At 29.9% G+C, this 23,253-nt stretch overlaps 1 protein-coding gene across 1 annotated transcript; it reads right to left on the bottom strand.

The window, feature by feature from the left end:
• Positions 1-3,912: 3,912 nt before the first annotated feature.
• Positions 3,913-22,337, bottom strand: LOC124357139 (calcineurin subunit B type 2). Its single transcript, XM_046808624.1, has 6 exons — positions 22,236-22,337; positions 18,540-18,579; positions 11,713-11,889; positions 9,314-9,435; positions 8,278-8,400; positions 3,913-7,197 (listed from the first exon to the last, which is right to left on the bottom strand). Exons 1-6 carry the CDS (start codon positions 22,236-22,238, stop codon positions 7,150-7,152), a joined length of 513 nt encoding a protein of 170 aa, XP_046664580.1. The 5' UTR covers positions 22,239-22,337; the 3' UTR covers positions 3,913-7,149.
• Between the last annotated feature and the right edge of the window lie 916 nt (positions 22,338-23,253).

Genomic DNA, 23,253 nt, shown 5'->3' with positions numbered 1-23,253 from the left:
AAGTCTTTCTTTTCATAACAGTCTAGAACCATATCAACCAAAGAAATAACAGCTTGAGCTGTTGATAACCCTTTTCGGAATCCAAATTGTTCTCTACAAAGCAGATGTTCCATTTCCAAAAATTGTAATAACTGTTTACATATGACTAATTCCATGACCTTAGACAAAACCGGCACAATAGCAAACTGGCCTGTAATTTCCTATTTCATTCCTTTTACCTTTTTAAAAAATAGGATGAACTTTGGTGATTTTTAAAACATCAGGAAATATTCCTAAATTTAAACAATTATTAATTAAAACAGTCAATGGTGTTACAAAATAAGTTATTGTTTGTTTAACTAAACAATTCGTCATACCAAAATGATCCATGCTATTTTTAGGAGCTAATTGTTTTATTATATCTAAAATATCACAGTCTGTTATACCTCTAAAAATAAAACAGCTTGTATCGTGAGGCACAATTTTCTGACTTAAATAATACTTAAAACTATAATTATTTTGGTTCACATTTACATATTCCTTGGCAACATTTATAAAAAAAATTCATTAAAATCATCAGGCTTAAAATAATTATTTACACTTTCCTTTGTTTTACACTTTTTATTTCTATTTACAATACTCCACAATGCCCTTGTTTTATTTTTGGCATTATTTATTAAGCTAGTATTTGCATGCTTTTTTGCCTCTTTAATTTTACTTCTGTACATGTTTTTCAAGGTATTATATTCATTTTTGTACCATGCAATATTCGTTTCTTTTGAAAAATGGTAGAGAATATCTAATCTATCTTTGATTCTTTGAAGCTCAGAATTGTACCAATGACACTTCCTATCTATTTTTTTATTTTTTGTTCTATTTTTCACAATAGTTACAAAGCATATATATCAAAGTAATACTTTAGGATATGTACAAATGTACTAAAGCCAACCATTAACATCGTCTGCCATAAGTACTTCCTTCCAATTTTCTTTCAATAAATAATATTTAAATTCTCTAATGCCTGCTTCGGTTATTTTAGTTACAGTTTTAAAACTCTTATCATAAAAATTACTTTCAAGATCAACCTCAAAAGAATATGTAAAAAACTTGTGCAAGGTGATCACTGACATGCTTATTAACTACAATCGTGTATAATTATTATCAAGAGAAGTAAAAATATTATCCAGGCATCTGAGACCTCTAGTAGGCTCAAAAACTGTTCCTTTTATTCCATACATACAACAGAGATTTACAAAGTTTACTGCATTTTTTATCATTCATGCCCAGAAAATTCATGTTAAAATCACCACATATAACACATTGCTTATTTAAACGATTTATGTAACTTAATAACTTTCTCCATGATGTCAAAGAAAATTTCAATATTTACCATTACAACTACGATATACAGTTACTAATACAAGCTCAACTTCCAAAATTTTCGACACATGCAATTTCACAATCTAGCTCCATAGAGAGCCCATTGATGTCATCCATTATTTTAAGACGTGTTGGATCATACCTAGAAAAAAAATTACTGTACCTCCGTGGATCTTAGAAGTTCGACAATAACTGGTTACATGTTTTAAGTCATTAATTGAGTATGTACATATCTCATTATATTCCATCCAGTGCTCAGTAAGACATAAAAAGTCTAAATTTAATTCAATTGAAACATTTTTCCAAAATACTTATTTTATTAGAGAGGCATTGACAATTTTGATGGTAAATTGTGAAATTTGATTTTTCAGAAACCATTTTTCAACTTTACATCATCTTTATTTTTTCTTAATATAATTAGTTTGACCATTTAATCTTATTTACATTTCCTGACAAGATACTAAAAACTATCATTACTTAAAGTAGGTGTACTAGTGCTCATGAAATCAGTTGATTGTTATATATTGACAGTTGTTTCCAGAAGACTGTAGTTTTCCAACAGAGATTCGGTTCCTGGAGCAGGCGGCTGGTCTTCCTTCGGTCCCTGAGAACTTTTTATATACCCATCTGTGGAGATGCTACTGTCTCAGCTATCATATTAGATAACCATCTCTTACCCTTGTGGTTAAGGTGTTGTCCGTGTCGTGTATGTAACTGTCTCACCGCATTACTTGCTCTAACCAACGAAACATTGCTGAACTGTTCACTGAGTTCCTTAAGACGCTTATTGGTTTTTACCACTTCCTTGTTGACGCAGGACCAATTTGCCAAGTCGTATCTAATAGGTAGGTCTACTAAAACTACATTAGTGTCCTTTGTTTCATTAAGAGTTTTATGTAAAATCTCAAGAAAGTTGTCTGCTTCATTTTTGCCACATCATTACTTCCGCAAACAACAACTAAAGTATCACTTTTACTAAGGTTATCTTCTTTTACATTTATTACTTTAAGTATATCTTCAGTAAGTCCACCAGGTCTTACAAAACCTACTGCCTCATGTGTTCCCTGCACTGCATTCAGATGCCATGCTAAATCACGACCATGGCTATCAGCGCAGATGAGTAAATTTCTTTTATCAGTAGATTTAGCAACAGAATGAGCAGTGTTAATTTTTTCTTCTACTTCGTCAGCCGAATCCTCATCAACACTGTCGTCACCATCCTCAAGTACTTCATAGTGATTGTTTATATCAACTTCTTCATGCACTATTTGATGTTTCAGAAGGCTATGTGTTTGAATTTTTCCTTTTTTACTTTGGAAATTCGGTGTAGAGTGTGTTTACTGGGCTTAATTGTTTATCTTTGTTGCCTTTTTATATATGGCCAGACAGGTTCTTAATTACTGAATTGAGTTCGTTAATTTTTTTCTCTAACATTATTATATTTTCCTCTTTTTTTTAAGACTAAAGTTTCAAGTTGTGCCTTATGCATTTTCAATTCTCGTATCTCCTCATTTGCTTGATTGAGATCATCATTTAGAGATTTTATAATTCCATTTTGAGTTTCAAGTTCTTGGCTTATCTCAGCATTTTAATTCTTCATTTTCTTGTTCTATTCCCAAAGTAACATCATAAGACATGCAGGAATCACATGTCCATTTTACATTGCCTTTATATATTCCTTTTAATTCATCATTGGTCAGTGAGGTACACTGTGAGTGATACCATTTACAGCATCTCCCTTTGCATAAAATTGCTTTATATTTTCCAACATTTATAGTACACTTTCCACATGGAAACTGTTTTTTATTCCTCATTATGAACAGTAAAATTAATAGTTTTTTATCAGTAACACAGTATAGTGAAATTCACTATAATTAAAAATTTTTAAACAGTAATCCTTATAATTTATTTGTTGTAATTAAAATTAAAAACATAACTTATTTTCAGTATAGAAACATGTTATTTTAGTCTTTAATAATTATGGTATAAGTTATGTCTAAAACCTTTCTTAATATTCAATAAAAGTTTAATCAGTCAATCATTCATTACTATCGGGTACAAACAGTTGATCATATAATTAATTGGGCTATAGTAGCTGGCCTTGAGCTGTTCTTCCAGCTCTATTCAAGTGTCACAGTCAGCTAAGTCAACAATAAGATAAACTGCAACAATAGGAGTTACTACTGTCAGACAGCATGAATATACTGGTTTACTGTTAATGTCAGATATGATCTCATGAGATATGAAACATATGGATCTCACTCTCATGTATCATTGCAAATTTTGGGGGTGCGGTGCACCTCTTCGCATCCCTGTACATCCCCGCTAGCTCCCATTGTAGTCAATCAACTGATCTTGATATCATTTTGTGAAATAAAAAATGAATGCTAGGGTAAGAACAAAACATAAAACATTTCTGGACACTAGTCTGATTCCTGATTCAAATGTTTGTTTCTTACTCTGATGTGCTGAATCATATCCTAGAATATTGCAGTTATTATGAAAGGAGCCTGTATATTAGATAGTTTAAAGGGGAAATAACAACACAAAACAATCTCTTAATTCGCAATTTACTTTGTTTTGGCGAAAAGTATGTTAAAGAAATAAGTGCAAGTTAAAAAAAAACTTGAACAGTACAATATATTAGATCATGCAGAACACTTAAATACAAACACACAACCATATTTGCTTATGTACAATAGCTAACATATAGTGTGATAAAATTTATTTGTATAAAATGTCTACAGAATTAATAAAGCTAGACAAGATATTTCTACTAGTTTAGAATCTAGGTTCTACTCTTATAGATCTTGTAAGTATGTATATGTTTGGGAATATATATATATGTATAATATGTAGAGCGAGAAAAAATACATTTAATTGGATTTACAGCATTAAGTCTAAATGTAACAAAATAAATTATTGACAGTTTTTTTTATATATTCCAATAAGAATTACAGTAAACTAAATTTAAAATGTCAAACATTAAATACATATACTTTAAAACTGCAAAAAAACATAATATATAAAGTACCTATTTCGTTTTCTATATTTTGATTATGAAGTTAAAATTAATTGTAAACATACAAATATTTTACAGAACATCTATAAATGACTCAATGATGTATAAATTATAAAAGTTGATCTAACAAGTAAAAAATATCTATAGCCATGTGCTCAACTAAACATACTTCTAGGTTTTGGTTATTTACACAAGATATTATCTTTTCCCATCAGTGTGTTAATCTAATTCCTATTAATTATTTATCTAAGTGATTCTCATTTTTATAAGCAACAATTGAGACATAAATAATATACACATAAAACATGCATCGTAACAATTGCAACAACATTTAAAGTACTCACGGGAGTTTAAAACTAAACAACAACAGTGTAACAACCTATGACACCAGTGAGAATGAAGTAAAGTACAGTAATGGTGTGATGAGAGTTGACGAGGCAATGTCGGTCGACAACAACACTCCAAACTCACTTGAACAAGCTTTACTACGTTACTGAAGCGTGAACAGCCAAGAAGGGGGAAAACTAGTTTACATAGAGTAACAGTATTATTGAACTAATTCATTCTGATGAGTTTGTTAGTTGTATGTAGATCAAATCCTGAAGAATGTTAAATTACTGGATTGGAGTTGACAGGTAGATCACTTCTTGCATTTAACACAATAAGCAATATAAACAATCCATTCAAAATCATTAAAAAGTAACTTCAACATTTTTAAACAAATCAACAAGAAAGTAAAACGTCACTGTGTCTGCCAAATACATCTCAACAAGTAAAAAAAATTGTATCGAAAATTAAATGAAACACAAGACATTTTTATATAAAAACAATTTACCACTTTTACTGGCAAGAAAATTATCCACTACAATATGTAATTAAATGTACATAGATTAAAAAGCAATATTTAAAAAATTGAGGACAATAATAGAAAATACCTACGCACTGTGACTGCAGTATACATGTGGCCTAAGAGTCTAGATAAAATTTAAAAAAGCTAATTTCAAACTATGATAAAAATTACAAATATCTTACTGAAGTAATTAAAGTCAACATTTACGTTGAAAAATCTGCTACTTGATTGACTTAAGGTAAAAAAGTCCATTGTCTTTTTCATATGGTAACACTTAAAAAGCCTTAACAAAATAAAAATCTTTTACTCAAATATAAACATTAAATAAAATCTGTGTATGTTATAAACCAACGTAAGTAATAAACAATGGAAGCCTCCTCCCGACTGGTTCTATGTCGAATAAGAAGAAAGTGGTAACACAGAACAGGGTTTATCTCTTGAGGCACGTTCATCTTGTAACTTCATTCAGAACACTTTGTAACTAGGTACTGATATGGACAATTTACTTCGCTTTGGTCTTACATTATTTAACATGCAAAAGATCTGACTTTGAACACAGTTATTAATACACAATTTATGAATCTTTTTTAATATATGCTAAACACGGTTTTGTTAAAAAGTTCAAAACCCAAGATCTTGTGATTGGAAGCAAAAATTGTGTTATATATTTTGTTAGAAATTGGAGTTTATAAATAATTTGAATACATTTTAAAGAGTGTGATAAAATTAAATTAAAAGGAGTTTTAAAAGTAATTCAAAGTATGATTATGGAATTTGTTTTTAATACCCCTTGCAAAAAATGTTGAGAGAAGAAAATATATTATTAGCTGTATATTATTTGAAGAAATTTTTTAAATAGAAATTTTAAATAAGAATAAAATTACATCAACGATTGTTCGTACAACTTTAGAATTCAGACAAAAATTTCAGACCACACTACCTAGCTACAAATAAATTCTGTATACAACAAAATGTTTTATGAAATCAACTAATACATTCATCATCATTTACGTTTTAAAAATATTTCTAAATAGAGTTTTCTAACATTAACTTATCATGAGGATCACTTAAAAGACAAACTTAACTAAACGAGCTGATATATTGCAGGTAATGATAAGTGATGTGTTGGTTGCATTTAGTCGATTCAAATCTTTTTCGTAAATGGTTCTTGGCTTAGACAGCTGTTACAAAATTGTTACATGATAAACAGATAAAAATATTCTAATAAGTATACCATACAGCCATATTATACATTTCTATTACAGGAAAACAACTTGATATGTTTAATTATTCATACATAATAAAATTAAATATGCATAAAAACACTTTTAGTCTACTTTTAAATTTCAAGATATTGAGAACAATTAAATTATATCATCTTGAAATTCAGATATGGATGAATCAATCAATTCTTTATCTATGACTACGGCATATCCATCAGGGAGGTTGTAAGAGACCATGTTATTTGTTTATATAATACATTGATTTCATAATCACTGTACTATCAATTAAATTGTAACAGGATACAAATTATTTAATTCATTTCTGAATGAACAAATATTTATATTATTATTTTCAACAAATATTGTGCTTTGGTTCTATTAACTTGTCTAAACAGAGTCCCTGATTTTTTAATGTTTAATAATTATGATACATTTTATAAATTATTTACTATTTGACTCATTGACAAATCAATTTGAACAAAAGAATCTTGATAACCAAATAATACATACATTTTTAAAAAACCTTAAATTTATGTTTATAAGAAATTAAAGGAATATAATAACTTAGTAGTTTTGGAATTTGGACCAATATTTTGTCTGGATTCTTATACCAACGAAACAGTGGGACATAGAACCGACTTCAGGAACCGACACATCACTCGTTAAGGTGAATACTGAATCAGGTAGCTGGAGGTTTACACGTCCACGACCATCTTCTTGTGAATATCTGTGTTTCCGACCACCTGAAAAATCATTTATCAATCTTTAACTTTGTTGAAAAGAGTTTGTACAAATGCAACTAATCACAATGAATTCATAACCAGCAGAGTTACACAGAAATTATACACCTTGCACATTTATTTCAAACATACCAACTATCTTTCAAAAGGAATTCTGACAATTGTCTATGGTTTTTGGTTCAGCCCATGTGAAAAAATTATGTCATTTAAAATCTCGAAATATTTCAGCCTTGATGTGGAAAGCCGTCATTTATCAAACTGGCAGAGTCAATAACGCACATTCACAGGCTGTGTGAAGGGGTGGGGGTTAATTGAGATTGGCTGAAACTTATCCAATCACTGATTAATCTGACTGACATTGGGCAACTCTTAAACTTGCTAAAGCAGACAGTCCTTTCTCCACTAGATTGCATATGGATTCAAGCAAACTATTGTTACAGGAAATATTGTTTAGTAACAGAGCAGATCCTACAGAGTGATTAGGTTTACTGCTGGTGTTACAAAGTGCACTCCAGAGTAACATAGGTGATAACTAGTCAAAGGGTTAAAGTAGTAGCCACATAAGTAGCAATAATTTTACTATGAGTAAGGTACATCTCTAAGCTGTCAATTACTACTGACTACGTTTTCTCTTAACTTTTGGTCTGTACAGTAATGAGTCACAACTGAAAATATTCTTTGTAATATAAGATGTGACAAATTAACTCATATTACCGAGGCATCCTATATATGTACCAGTAGGTGTGGGAATATTATTGTTTTATTATGACCTTTCACGTAACAAAAACAATAAATTAATGTCTAACTAGAATGAACTAAATAGTACAAATTTTGGAGTAACCCACGTAGAACAGGTGCCATAAAGAGAATCGAATGCAGTGATGTGGTCTGCTCATTGTCATATTTTACATTGCACCACCAAATACAGATTTATCCTTAATAACGGATCATCTGGCTTTTTAGAATATTTTCAGAGTCAGTTGCAACATTTGGCTGTATTTTGGGATTCTACTACTCAGACATAATGATACCGATTCTAACCAAGAAACCAAACTAGAAACTGGGAGTCTGTTAAATACTTACAGAACAGAACTCTTCAAAGTTGATTTTGCCGTCTTCATCCTTGTCAGCAAACAGGATGGTCTTATCTACAATTTGTTGTAGCTGTGTGTCCTTTAAATTATTGCCTACCATCATTTTTAGCACCTGAAATATAATTGATGTCAAGAATCAATTATTGTCATCCCACATATACAATGTATTGACATCGTCAAAGGTGTACTTTGTCTGTAGAAATACAATAAACCTACAGACTACAAAGCACATAATTCCTAGGCTTATGCTTACATACTAGATTGCATATGGTAAAGTACAGGTCAGAAGTCTAAAAACATAAATTGTCCATACTACAACGTAACATTTCGTCAACAGAGTAAAAAGTCTTTTCTTTGAGCCATTTTAACATAACTGTCTTAAAATGTTTACATAATTTATTGTTTAATTAATAACAAGTTTCTATGGATTAAAAAGATGATAAACATTAGAGGTATTTTCAATTTTAACAGCACTAATTTTTTATACTGGTTTAAGTCACAGCACTCAATGTAAAAGTGCCTTAATTTTTTGTGGCTAAAAACTCACTATCTCAAAATCTATATATTTTATTATTTCAGGAAAAACTAATTTACAAATTGGAGTCAAAATATTGCTAGCTTATTATTTATAAATTCAAATAAGTGCACAGAGATTCACTCAACCTAAATTTCTCTTTATGAATTTCACCATTGTTACTGTTAAATGCCAAACTTCCTGGTATTATCTGGTTGTATTTCTGTTGTTGCTAACATGAGTCACATATGTATGTACTGTATATTCATTTGGTCTAGGACAATGTTTACACTTTTGGGACATTTTCCACAACAACACCATAGAAGGAAGGGAAAAAAGCAAAACACATCTATAATAAAAACCAAAATATATAAAATTTGTAATAATCAAAATATTTTTTATTTTATTTTATTTATACTATATGCATGGAGAAAAATTAAAACTCAAAAATACAAATAACAAAATGCAACATTCTATGTTAAACAGAACATAGCAGTAATTATCAACCCACCTGGAACAATTCGCCATTTGAAATGAAGCCATCATTGTCCATGTCATAAATCCGGAAGGCAAACCTCAGTTTGGACTCCTTGTCACCTTTTACACTGAACTGTGACACACCCTGGATAAATTCTGAAAAATATCAAGGTATTAAATAATTTATTGGCTGTGTTAAAAAGAAAAATGGGTACAAATTATATTGTACTACACAAAAATTATCAAACAATTATGGTGATACACAGAAATGAAAAATGTCAAATGAAAGTTGAATGGATTGATTCACATCTGTGATATTAATTCATAATATAGTTAGGTTATGTAAAAAGAAAGGTATTGAAACTAAACTAACTGAAGTATAAACATATTTGATATATTGTTTACTATACAAAGATTTTCACACAATATACTCTGAAATTAATTACGGTTTTGACAGAAAAAAAAACTGAGAGCAAGAGATCTAATTGCTTCCAATAAAACTGGTGAATCACTGTTTGAGTGTCACCAGTAAAATGGGGCTGAGCATTGTCATGGAGCAACACAATTCCTCTCCCTTCCTTCTATTTTATTTGCGAACCGTAGTTTTCTTGCACAATATTGTGCTGTATTAATGGTTTCACCTCTGGCAAGAAATTTAGTAAGCAAAACCTTTTTCTCATCCCAGAACACAAAGCACATCCATAATTTTTTGTGCTGACATGTTTTTTAACTGTAGTTCTTTCAGATTAAATGTCTCTATTCCATTGACTGTTTGGATTTAGGTGTGACAAAAGGAACTCAAGTTTGGTGTCACCTGTCATTGGTGTAAAAAGTTCTCCCCCTCTGCACTGCACCGTGTGAGAAAAGCCAAAGCACTCCTAAGTCATTTTGTGTTCACCAATGAGCATTTTTAAAATCATTAACAACACAGCTTGTGATAACCAATTTGATTTGTTACAATTTTGTACAAAATAGTATGTCAAATTTATACAAATTCTTCTAAAAACATCGCCATTGTGAAACATCTGTACTCATTGATAAACATTCATAAACTTTCCTTATAAAATCATCATAGACAATACTTACTTTTTGGATATGCATTGTAAGAAAATAAAATGTTTTCTCATTATCCACCAATAAACGAGTAGTGTTACTTATGTACAAAAGTTATATTATTTGGAAATGTTTGAAACTTAAATACATGTACTGTATTTCGGGAATATTTTAATAATTACCTGGATGGAGAACACTTTTCAAAAACCTTCAGTGGATAAAATAGGGAGATACTTTACAAAACCATTCATAAATGAGTATATGAAATTAAATTCATCATTTCAATTAGCATTTTCTTGTAATTCCATAACTTGCACAGGAATGAGTGATTTATTCACATTTCATTGCAAATTTGCATACTCAAAACACACAATTATCAAAATATTGATAGGTTATAGAGTTGAATATTTGTGCCTTGGAAGTATAACCCATGCTTATGAAGCACAACACAGTGAAACAATTTGTTCTTACAAAAGAAGATGAGCAGATTTAAATATGTTAATTAAATATAATTCAGCAGTTAGCTAAAATAATACAAACTTTAATAATAAGTTTGTTATCCATTTCCGTTATTAGTAAAAAATGTAGTATGTCAAGTCATCCCATATATTAATATGTAATATACAACATATAAAGTTTATATATATATGTGATATTTTTTTTGTGTTATTAAAAAAACTACTCAGTAGAATCAAACATTAAAAAATTCTACCATTACAAAATGAGTCTTTCCTTTTCCCTCATTTTAAGGAACCATTGGTTTAAATTGTTATTGATTAATTTTAAACCACTGATTATACTTCACCCCTGATTATAGGACACCCTTGTCCAAGACTTATTTATGTATACCGGAAGTCCTCAACCATTCACCATGATAAAAGTAGGACCATATAATCTTAGTTTTATGTCTTGCTCGAGTAAAAAAAGCCAATTGATAAAATAAATTAGGTAACAAACAACAAAACATGTAAACATGGAAAGAGAGGGTGCTGCTCTTGCACATAATGAAAATGTGATAGTCAATACCAGGGTTCCATGCTTTCCACATGAAGGGCATACCTCAGATGGGTTAGAGAGAAAACTGCCATGTCTTTTTCATGCTAGTTAAAAGTAAAATTTCAACAGTACTTCGAATAAATCGTTTATTACCATACATAATCAAAGACTATCTTCTTTAAATAAACTCAGCCAAATGTTAAATAATTCTCAACTAAAAAACTTAGAATTGAGGAGTTTTAAGAATTTGTACTGCTATGACAAGTTAAATCAATAAATTAGTCGAAATCTTCAGTTCTTCAAGATATGTTTTCGCTTGCTATAGCTGTGTTCTCTTAAAAATATTAAGCATACATCTCAAAACTAACAATATTGAAAGCTTACCTTTAAAGTCTACTTCTCCGTTACCATCCTCGTCGAAGATGTCTATAACACGTTGTACAAGTGGGTTTTGCTGCAGTTCAGGTAACGACATAAACTCATCTATACTCAAGGCTCCAGAATTATCCAAGTCTAATTTTCGAAACCTCTTCCCTAATCTTCTGATTTCATCAGCATCAACTGAAACAGTTAAGTCTACTAATTAGAATTTAGAATAGCATGTGTTTAAATAGATATGTATATATTAAAAATGATTTTGGTAGTGTATTTTATTTGTGAAAGTTAATACATTTGTAACCTTCACATTAAAAACATGCAGAGCTTTGATTATCTAATACTCCATATTGTCAGATATCATGCAAATATTTTCCCGTTGAGTTCATTACTAACATGTATATAGTTAATGAATAAATTATTCATATAAAATTAGTAATTTTTGTTGGTGTGCATGAAAATAAATAAAATCTAAAAGTATTTATGACTTGTTGCTTACCATTGATGAAATGGCAGTGGTATTTTTAGCTCTCATTATTGAGCCATATACGTGATTACACATTTTACACTCATACACACACGCACACACTAAATACGGTTATAATCCTTAGTTGAGGGAGATAGTTTTAGCAGATTGATTCCATTGTAAATTTTGAATAATACATATTTATTATTTCTGCATTATTGAAATTTTAAACAGAAGTTGATTTATAAAGAAAAATACCAAATTATATATGAATGAAATGTGTGTAAATACATAGTTTTTAGAGTTTTATTTGTGTATAGTTCTGGCATTCTACAAATAGAGCGTATTCCAGAATATATATATATATATTTTTTTTTCATTTTTATCACATATCAGAAAAATTATCGAATGTTATACCAAAAAATTTTAACTTTCTCAGCTTTTAATACAGAGATTTGATACATTTTTATGTTAGGATGTTTTATTTTTACACTGTAAAAGTTGTTAAACTCTATACAGATCGTTATGACTAGTTTCATAATGAAATTGTTTTCCTGAAAAAAGTATACAAATTGGTCAAAATGTGAAACGCAAACATTATAGTTTCTTCTTAAGACGATACACTGACCTGTAGAATTACATTGTCAATATAACAACAAAATTTGTCAAGTTCTGGGATACATTTTAGGTAATAAAGAGGAATAGTAGAGGTTCCAATATGGAATCCTGAGGAACCCTAAAATATGTTTCACGTACTGTGTGTGGAATCATATTTTGTTGTAAATTTATTTTTGCTGTCCGGGTGATATTTTTACAAATTGTCGTTCATTTTAGATATAGGATTTAAACCAATTATTATTTTCTTCCCCTTAATACAGAGTAATTCTAATTTGTACAAAAATGTTAAGTTACAAATACTATCAAAAGCTTTATGCGAGTCCATGTACACTACTAAATTACCTTATCTCCTCTGTCAACATCATCAATCACAGATTCAAGGAACTCTGTGATAGCAGTGATCTTAAACTTGTTTTTTATAATGCCATGTTGTATATTGTAAATTAAATTTTTCTTTCTCAGTAACTGATTACCTGGTAGGTCATTGCATACACAAACAAATATTTTAGATATAACTGGTAGCAAAGCCAAGGAATGATAATTTGTTGTTTGACAATTATCATCCTTATATTTTAAGAAGAGACTATATTTATCTTTAGTTTACAGAAAAATATCTACATAGATTGAGGGGATGCTTATATAAGATGTAATAGAGGAATGTATTTGTTAGGAATTCTATTGCACTCTATGGGAATGATGATATTGATACATCATATCTGATGGTAATGTCAATATTCAAATCTTATGCAGTGCTTTGTATTTTGGTGTACCACATGGGTCAGTATTGGGACCACTATTGTTTCTTGTTATGATAAATGATCTTGACAAAAACATTAACTGTAAAACTATAATGTTTGCAGATGATGTCACTCTTTTGACTTCTGGAACTAATGTAGGTAACTGTTCCTAATTTAATTGAGCAGGCTGATGTTTGGTATATAGCAAATTTGTTTGATTTAAACCATGACAACACCCAGTGTATTTTATTTACTCTAAAGGCAAATGAAAGGAAATGTGATTTTACTCAGAGTGTGAAGCTGCTTGGGATATTTTTAGATCCCAAGTTATCTTGGCATGTGCATGTAGAGCATGTTTTAAAAAGATTTAATAGAGTTGTATTTTTGTTAAGACATTTAAGACCATTAATTTCTAAAGACCATTTAAAAATGGTATATTACGCTTTATTTCAAAGTATCTTCTCATATGGTTTGCTTTTGTGGGGAAATTCTTGTAGAGTAAATATTATTTTGTTAGTACAAAAGAAAGCTATCAGAATTATTGCAAAGGCTGATTTCAGATCTCACTGCAGACAACTTTTTATCCAAGAGGGTATTCTGACTATTGTCAATATGTTTGTCTTTCTCTACTTGCAGCATTTAAAGAAAAACCTGCCCTAGACACTAAACAGTAATGTACATATACATAACACAAGAAACAGTAGCAAAATTGCTAGACATTTCACCACACTCTCTAAAGTATTAAATGCTTATGAGGTTGTAAGTATAAAGCTTTTTAATTGTTTGTCTCAGAGTGCTCAGCATGTTAGTTTTATAAGATTTAAGAAAATAATGCATGCCTGGTTGATTTCAAATCTGTCCTATAGGCTGTGTGAGGTTTATGAATCAAATGTTGCTGATGTAGACTTTGTGTAAATACTATATCTTCTTTTTTAGATATGTTTTAATGCTTGTACAGTTTGACTTATTTTGCATAAACATTGTTTGTGTTTTTGACATGCTTTGCATGCTATGAAATGCACTATTGTTTTATGTTGTTTATCTTTAGTATAGTAGTTGTATCTGTAGTATTACTGACAAGATCTGATGCATGTTTATGTCCTTGAGATTAATAAAGTTATTCTGTTCTATTTTTCAAATTGGTAATAATATTATCTCTGTTAATTAGCTTGTATTCAACATTATCTGTGCATTGTTTGTATCTGTATAGTTAAGAGATTATTGAATTTTGTATGACGATTTAGCTATTATTACTACTATTTTATATAGGCTACATATTAAGTATCAATCGAAAGTTCTTACACTTAAGATGTGCCTTTGAAGTATATCCGACTATAGAGTTCTACACACCACATGCTTCCAAATTTCCAATTTTAATCTTAAGAAAGTATTTTTTAGTTTACTTTTGTACTTTTGTTTACTGTCTATAATTCTGATTACTTAAAAAATATATGTTTTGTTTGGGCAGTCATTCTCCAACCACTAACCAACTGAATGATTACGTTGCAATTAAATACTATATCAAAAACTATATATTGTGTTTTTACAAAATATTTTAGAAAAATATTTAAATGTACAATACAGGTACACTACATAAGTTAAAATAGAACCTGTGATTAATTGGTGAGTATTGTTTTAATTATCTTTTTAGTATGCCCAGAGTGTTTTTCTGCTTATTTAAGTAAACATTGTTATAACATTTATTTTAATGAATAAAATTGTGAACATATACAATAATGTAAGATACTATATATTAGTTTACTTTAACGTTGTGGGTTGGGTATTCACTATAGCTGAAGGAATAAAAATGGAGGGACCAGGCGCTAACATGATTCAATGAACCATTCACTCATAAGAAATCTATAGACACTGACTTTGGAAATCCTCCATAATGCTCTAAAATAGTCCAAGTGTTACAACAAATCTTATAGATTTGTTTGAACTGAGACTAATTGAATTACTTTTTTGTTTATTATTTGAATATAGTAATTAATACAAATTTCATATATTTTTCTAAGATCGTGTACTATTAAAATGTTTAAGCCTAAGACAAATGGTTTTTGTGTCTACGTTAGCTTTATTTCTAAGTATATCACTTTCCATATTTCTTTGAAAATGGTTTACTTTTAATTGTTTCTGGAGTACTCACCTTGTTTAGTTTATTTTCTGTAAATTTATATTTTGTAATATTGTATTTATGTTCAGCAATGTCTATATTTATTTGTGATTTGTCTTTGGTCAAATTACTATAATTGATTTTCATATTACTGAAAAACTTTATTTGTATGAGATTCATTTAACCCTGGAACTGGCAAACGCCCGATATCGGGCGTTTTAGTCGCATCCTAGATGGCAGCGCCCGATATCGGGCGTTTTAACATGTCTTTTATTTCTCAATATTACGTACTTATAACACGATCAAATGTATCGGTATTAATACCAATCGAAAGAGGAAGGTTCAATTTATGTAAATAATACACTAATAAATAATTTTATCGTTTCGTTACACGTCCATACGTTTTATAATCTCTGAACTTTTTGTTTACATTATTCCGCGTACCGCGCTAGTTGCGCGCGCAGCGATGAGTGAACTGGTTCATTCGTCTATTGTTATTTCATCAGCTGTATGGTGTTCTGTCTGGTTTATTGTTTGTTTGAGTTTGTTGTAATGATGGTTGTGTATATGACACAATAATAGTAAGTTTTTTGTGCTTGTTTACGTAATGGATCGTAATTTCCGCGATCGTTCGAGTGACATTCGACAATGACTAGTTGAACATGAAATAAGCAACGATGAGGATTCCAATTTAGACATTCAATGAGAACATAATTAAAAATATATATAATAAAAAATAAAAAAATATAAAATTAATAAGAACTAATAGTTACAAGATTGTACAAATCCAAGTGAGCTTTGAAGTTCTTACTTTTGTTGGTAAGTAGCACTTTCGAATGTCAGTGTATGATTTTTGTATCGTTTACCACATGTAGAAATAAATACCTTATAAACTACGTGTTGTTTTATTTTCACTCAGAATTAAATGCTCTTTCTTTTTTATATTTTGGATTTTTGCATATCACTAACAACAACAATTTTACAAATCAAAAACTTTGAACTAACTTTTCTTTTTTATAAAAAAAGTTTTTTTCATGAAGAGGTAGAGTAAGGATATTTTTTTTGTTTTAATTATATTATGTAAAAAATGTTCCTTGAACAATGCTGAATAAAAAAAATATAATATGACATAGGTACTTTAAAGTAAACATGTAATAATAAAATAAATATAAGGCAATGTATGAAGTACTAAAAACACTCCGCCACTGAGAGAAATATGACCGCCAGTTCCAGGGTTAAGTAACGTTTCAATAAGTAACATTATTTGAATTTGACAAATTATTACTGCTTAAAAACGGCTGAATTGATCCATATGAAACTTCCAGGGCTTAAAGTCAATCATATTTTGTAAACATATACTCAAACTTACTCAGTTAACAATGGTAATTCTGCTCGAGAATTGCACCATGAAAGAGCAACGTACCGTGATCAGATTTTTGTAAAATCCACAAAAGAATGTTAAAGTGTAAGGAAAAAATTATTTGAATCGAATGAATGTTTAGAAATTGGTAGAACAGTTTCAAAGTGATCATAGTTTCTGACCAGTAACGCATTAATGAAGTTAAGACTTTCTCTCTTGAAACTTGGATTGACAGGTTAATTCGGGACAATAGGAGTAGTATCACTGTTGAACTGATAAGTGTAAAAATAAACACAAGGAACTGTCCATAATATTATTCACAACATACTGCAAGTACAAGAAAACCTGTGTGAGTTGGAAGCAGAGACAACTCATGGATACTCAAAAAGAAACCTGGCTTCAAATCTATCAACAGTAGAAAAGATTGTAACGTGTGTTGAAATGTGGATCCACCACTATGGCCAGAGTCAAAACAACTGTGCCTTGAGTGTAGGCATACAACTTCTCCCACTCGCAGAAAATTCAGGGTCCAGCCATTTGCCGGTAAGACTATGCTTACAGAATTCTGAGACTTTTAGGGGCTAATTTGTTGTGACTTTCTTGAAGGCAAAGAACAATTAACAGCAAGTACTACAATGATATGCTGGAAAACAAGATAAGACCTGCCATTCGAACGAAACGCCATGGGCTCTTGACTGAAGAGTGTAAAAGAGCTTCGAGATCAACCCAAAGAATTTTATGTGAAGTGCACTTACAAATTAGCAGAAATATGGGACAAGTGGAAGTGGAACAAGTGTTGCTGGGTATAACTATATTGAAAAGTAACAAAAGTTTTGTACTAATTAAATAAACCGTTTATGAGCAGTAGTAATTTTCCTTGTTACTTATTGAATGACCCTTGAATAAATGTATGCATTTTTATAAGGATTCTAAAACAAAAGTTACTATTTTATCCTTCTATAAAATATTAATTGATTTTTTTATCTTAAAACAAAGTCTTAAAAGTAGTTCTTATTTGGATAAATTAAGTAGGCCTAATATGTACAAAAGATTACATTTGATATTGTATGTTTTCGGATAGAAAACTATACACAAAGAGAAAATTGTAGAGGAAAATAACAAAACTACGGTATTTTATGTTAGTGCCCTTAATACTACCAAATTGATGTAAATTATGTCCACAAACAAGTAAAATTAACTGGTTTATTAATAGCAACAAAGTTTACAGTACTCCTTTTTTTGAATGACATGAGAAGACAAGGATGTTAAATTTAAATCATATGATTATTTTCATACACTATATTCTTCACTAAAAGAAATACAAATAATAAAATGGAGCAAGTAATTAAAATCTCAAGAAACAAATAAAAAATTCAAATTATCCAAGATTTTGTATAATGTACACTTTATTATACGTAAAGGGTATTAAGAGACCCAGGGAGAAAAGTCAAGATTTATCCAAGATTTTTAATTTAAAATGTTTGAATTATCAATGTTTAACTATAACTAATTCATCATAAAGAAGCAGGTTGTACTCACAGTTAGAGCAAAGCTCCATCGGCAATGAACTTTCATTTCCCTGAAAGTATAAAAACACAAGATTGAGACTGAGATTTCTTTGGTAAACTTAAAGTCAAACAGAACACTTAACTTCTCTACCACTAATAGCTGTACTTAACAGCAATAAAATTATCAAAGTTGCTTAAGGGCACTTTGGGGAATATATGAAAATTTAATTTATAAGTTACACAACTCCTTAATATGCTAGATACTTAATTACTTTAGAGTAATCTGATTAATTAACCTGTTGTAGAAGATATTTCAGAATCATGTTAGTCTAAAGGTAGTCAGCAAACTAAAAAGAATTGGCTTGGAGTCGCCTGATGAAGAAACCTTTGGTTTCGAAAGGCCTTGTCCAAAAAATTAACAATTTGGAAAAGTATTGTTTTCATTAACATTTAAATAAGGTAACGTTATACTTATATTCCTATTTACATATTTGAAAAATACTAAAAGAATACTAGTAAATAAAAACTTGTACTTGTAATAAGTCTTCTTAACACTCTGTGACACATGTAAAAATAGTCATATTTTTACAGTACAAGTGCAGTGGGGGTCATCTCACTATAATTCTTTTGTGCTATAAAAATAAAAATATAAAAGGAAAATTAATCTTACAATTACACCATAATAAACCATATTGTGCAATACATTTAATATATTATCATTAAAGCGAGTAAAATTAGACTTTAATTATCGGCTTACACTTGTTATTTAGTTGTTTTTATCGAATGGTTCAATGTTTTTACCCGGAATAATTCAATATTACAATTTATTGAACTAAGCATATGATTTCAACTTACTAGTTATTGTAATTTTAATGTAAATAATGAACAGCAAGAAGTAAATAATATTTTGAGACTTTAAAAATGGTGATAAATATGAGGAAAATATGTGAGATATTTCTCACAAGTGATGAGATTTGTTTAAGTGGCTTCTTCATGTAAGTTTGACTCCTGGTAACCCATGGAGAAAAGTCTTTCCTTCATTTCACAAAAGTGGTTACTTATTGATATCAAACTGGGTCAGTTATAAGTATTATAAGATTTATTTGATATCTAAGTCAAGGCCATAGTTGGTTTTATGTTTTTCAAATTGCAATGTACGAGATTCTTCTCATTACGGTAATTTATTTAAACTCTTAAACTGTAAGTTTTTTACCTATCTAAGTTGGATAATATACCAAATTGTTCTATAAAAACAACTGAACAAGTGTAGGCCACTAGTTAAAAGTCTCCAAAAATTATTGAATAGTCTACTGTAAAATAAATGAATTTTCCATGTTATTCTCCATTACATTAGCAACAACCCATACAGGCAAGGATTTACTCATATCTTTAACAGCCTATTCCTCAACGTAAGAACTCATTATCTTCTGTTCTATAATAATATAATTAACTTTTTTAATACGAGTTTCTTTTATAAATATAAATTTCTTTCTAATATAATTTCATATTAACTGAAAAAGAGAGCCATGAAAAACGGTAAAGCATGATAAATGTCTACAAACAAAAACCTTATAGGTACTTTGGGATTATACCGACCACATCAGTATGAAGAACACAAAAATATAAATTTATAGAAACAAACATGATAGAACGAAAAAACAACTGTTTAATTACAAACATTTCCAGGTATTGTGATCGGTATTGTTGTCGCTGTTATCTTATCTTTCTCGAGAATCCCGATTAGGGCAGGGCGCGGCATCACATGATTTGCACGGTACATAATTGCCTTTCCATTACAATTCAATTTATATTTCTGATCAGCCCCTCTAGAATTTGATATTTTACTGATAGGTACTATCTCGAGGGATGTTTTTCTTTCGCCGAAGTCCGCGCTGATGGCCGGAGGCACTCGCATTTTGGGTGGCGGAGTGTGGTCAAGAATAAAAACAAGTTTTGAGTGTTTTTTCAATAAAGAGTTTAGTTTTAGTTTGGTAATGTTTGTTTTTGTTGAATTTTGTGTTTGGAGAAATGTAGAGGTAAAACACGGAAGTTATAACAAAGCGGCGCACCAGCTGAACAGGCGGCGAGACTCTGCAATCACGTTATCTACTAGACCGCTCGACTTTGACCTCTGTCTGAGGGTGGGGAGGGGTTTACGATAAGACAGTTCCTGTTTTATATTGACAATATATGGTTCTACGCTAATCTAGTAATCAGTAGAAGCAAAATGTCAAATAACGATTCATGTCTGGGTGTGGTCGGTATAATCCCAAAGTACCCCTTATACAATACTAATTGCGGATGGGGATACCCCTTGACTCTAAATGTTCAAGGTCAACTGAAACTGTAAAAGTGGTGCCCGAAAGTGGTAGATGAGAGACATCTTAAAGATACACCATCCAACAAACATGTAAGTACATTTAAAAGTGTGAAATCCCTGACTTGTGAGTTACACAGTGATAATCTAGCAATGTGTTACGTTTTATCAGTATAATGAAATGCTCTCAATGATTTTATAACTTGCAAATTGAAACCTAGCTAGTTTAAGCTATTTAAAATATAATATAAATGACTAACGCAGAGTTCAATATATGGACCCGGTTTTTATATCTTTTAGTATTAGAGGCTAATAATCTATATTCAATATACGAAATAACAGAACGACTATTGTAATTATCAATCAATAACAGTGAGTATTAACACATTTGTGAGTGCTGTTCTTAGTTTTGAACTGAAGACTACTCACTCAGGTAGTTTGTTGCCCACTAAAGTGATCAAATAGTCTAATAAGAAATTGGTCTTCAATATGGATTAACTTACAACCAAATATAAACTAATACAAAATATAACATACCAGATATATATAAAACAGTAAAATAGGGCATTTATTACGAAGCTTACTATGTTTAAATATAGAAATTGTGCTTATAGATGATAATTTATTGGTTAAAATGAATTAATTAATATTGATCGATAATAATAATGGTTCAAATTTTAAAATATTGTTCGTGATTATTAATCTAAAAGCCGATCTGCATAGACTACTTACTCTACCCTGAATATTCCTTTGTATAATATGTAGGCTACAGTTTGCAAATAATTATTATAATTGGATTGAAAAACCCATACAATTTAACTAAATATAGCTAGTTCATGTCTAGAGCCAGGGATACATCCAATGAAATTAAACATAATAATTTGCTATAATGTAGCAAAAATTATTATATCAATGAAATAGCAAAATATTTTGATTGATAACAAGACATGATCAATGATAAGACCACATGAATTAAAATCACACAATACAGAGATTTACTTCTAAAATGTTATCCTCAAATTAAATAGAGACCTATTCTTGGACATAATTGATTGTAATATAAATAATATTGTTTAAAATTAGCCCTTGGGTAATAAAATGAAAATCTAAATATGCCTTGCATTTTGGCTGTTTAGAAAATCGTTAAAATAATAACATATTTTTATGGGAAGAAGTGCTAAATACTTTTATAATTATAATAATGTTTTAACAATACCATAATGCGTAATTTGTCATAGTAAAGCTAAACGTAGAAATTGGGTTTTTAAACCTTGCTGGATTTTACTAACCAAAAGTAAGGAACTCTACTGGCATTGAGAAAATCAAACGTATACTAAGAATACTATTAGAAGCTTAAAATAATATTTCATACATTTAATTAATTTTAATATTGGCGTATATAAAACTTACCATTTTCTCTTCTAATTGCTATCCAACAATAATAAAAAACTATGTAATGTATGTACTATTCTGTACTGTATTAAAATTAGACTCACGACAGCTCAGCTGATAATGATTTTTTCGCTTATCGTATGTTTTTACTGGATAGATACCAACTATTCATGGAAAACTATCTGGCATAACTTTTGTAGAGTATACTGTATAAGTACTTGTATTTATGAATACAATATTGATTGGTAATATTGGTATAGTTGGCTAGGTTTTTTTTCATTTCTTTAATTCTTTCAACGGTATTCCATAAAATACACTTAATAAACAAACAAAACAGGTTCAAATTTAACAACAATAAATTTAATCCATTTACAACAAAGTAATCAATAGGAACCAGAACAGAAGCTAACGTAAACGTAGCAATTAACAACAATAAAAATTTAATATAATAAACATGTGGGAGTGGAGCAGTTATAAGTTAGTAAAAACTACTTACTGGAAAAATGCAGATTAGAATTAATGCAATATATTAATTAATTGAGAGGAAAAGTACTCTGAAAACCCAAAATAATAACTGAAAACAATAAATATAAATCAGATAACAACAAAAACAAACTTAGAAAAACAGGTAAAAAGATAGTGTTGAATACGTATCTCGCTTTAACAAAAGAAAGAACACTTTAGCAACTAAAAAACGAGAGAAAGAGAAATGAAGTTTCAGGTGGCATCTGAGATACTCCCTGTAGGCTCTCATCGACTGACCGAAGTTGTCAGCACTGCTTTCGGCTCTTTGGGGTCGTTGAGAAGACGAGGAATACATAGATGTTGACCATAAATAGTGGGCTGGAATTGTTTAACGAAGAGACTCCTAGTTAGAGTTCGTCTTGGCACTTTAAAGTCCATTTAGTCCAGAATATTCGAGCAATAAACAAGTCCGATTAGCAATTTGTAAAGGTACAACTGGTTGAGAATTGATCTCTATTATTCTAATTAATCAGTAACGGGTACATCAGAATAACAGAAGCCTATGCGTGTC

This window comes from Homalodisca vitripennis, chromosome 3 (genome assembly GCF_021130785.1).
Source record: "Homalodisca vitripennis isolate AUS2020 chromosome 3, UT_GWSS_2.1, whole genome shotgun sequence".
Taxonomy (NCBI): domain Eukaryota; kingdom Metazoa; phylum Arthropoda; class Insecta; order Hemiptera; family Cicadellidae; genus Homalodisca; species Homalodisca vitripennis.
The sequence above is the reverse complement of the archived record's forward strand: the minus strand, read 5'-3'. Positions and strand labels throughout refer to the sequence as shown.

Excerpts from the sequence above, each read along its gene's own strand:
- LOC124357139 (XM_046808624.1), bottom strand. Across the intron at positions 9,436-11,712 it reads CGGAGAAGTAGACTTTAAAG|AATTTATCCAGGGTGTGTCA; the intron begins GTAAGCTTTCAA and ends GATATTTTTCAG. Across the intron at positions 7,198-8,277 it reads ACTTTGAAGAGTTCTGTTCT|GTGGTCGGAAACACAGATAT; the intron begins GTAAGTATTTAA and ends ATGATTTTTCAG.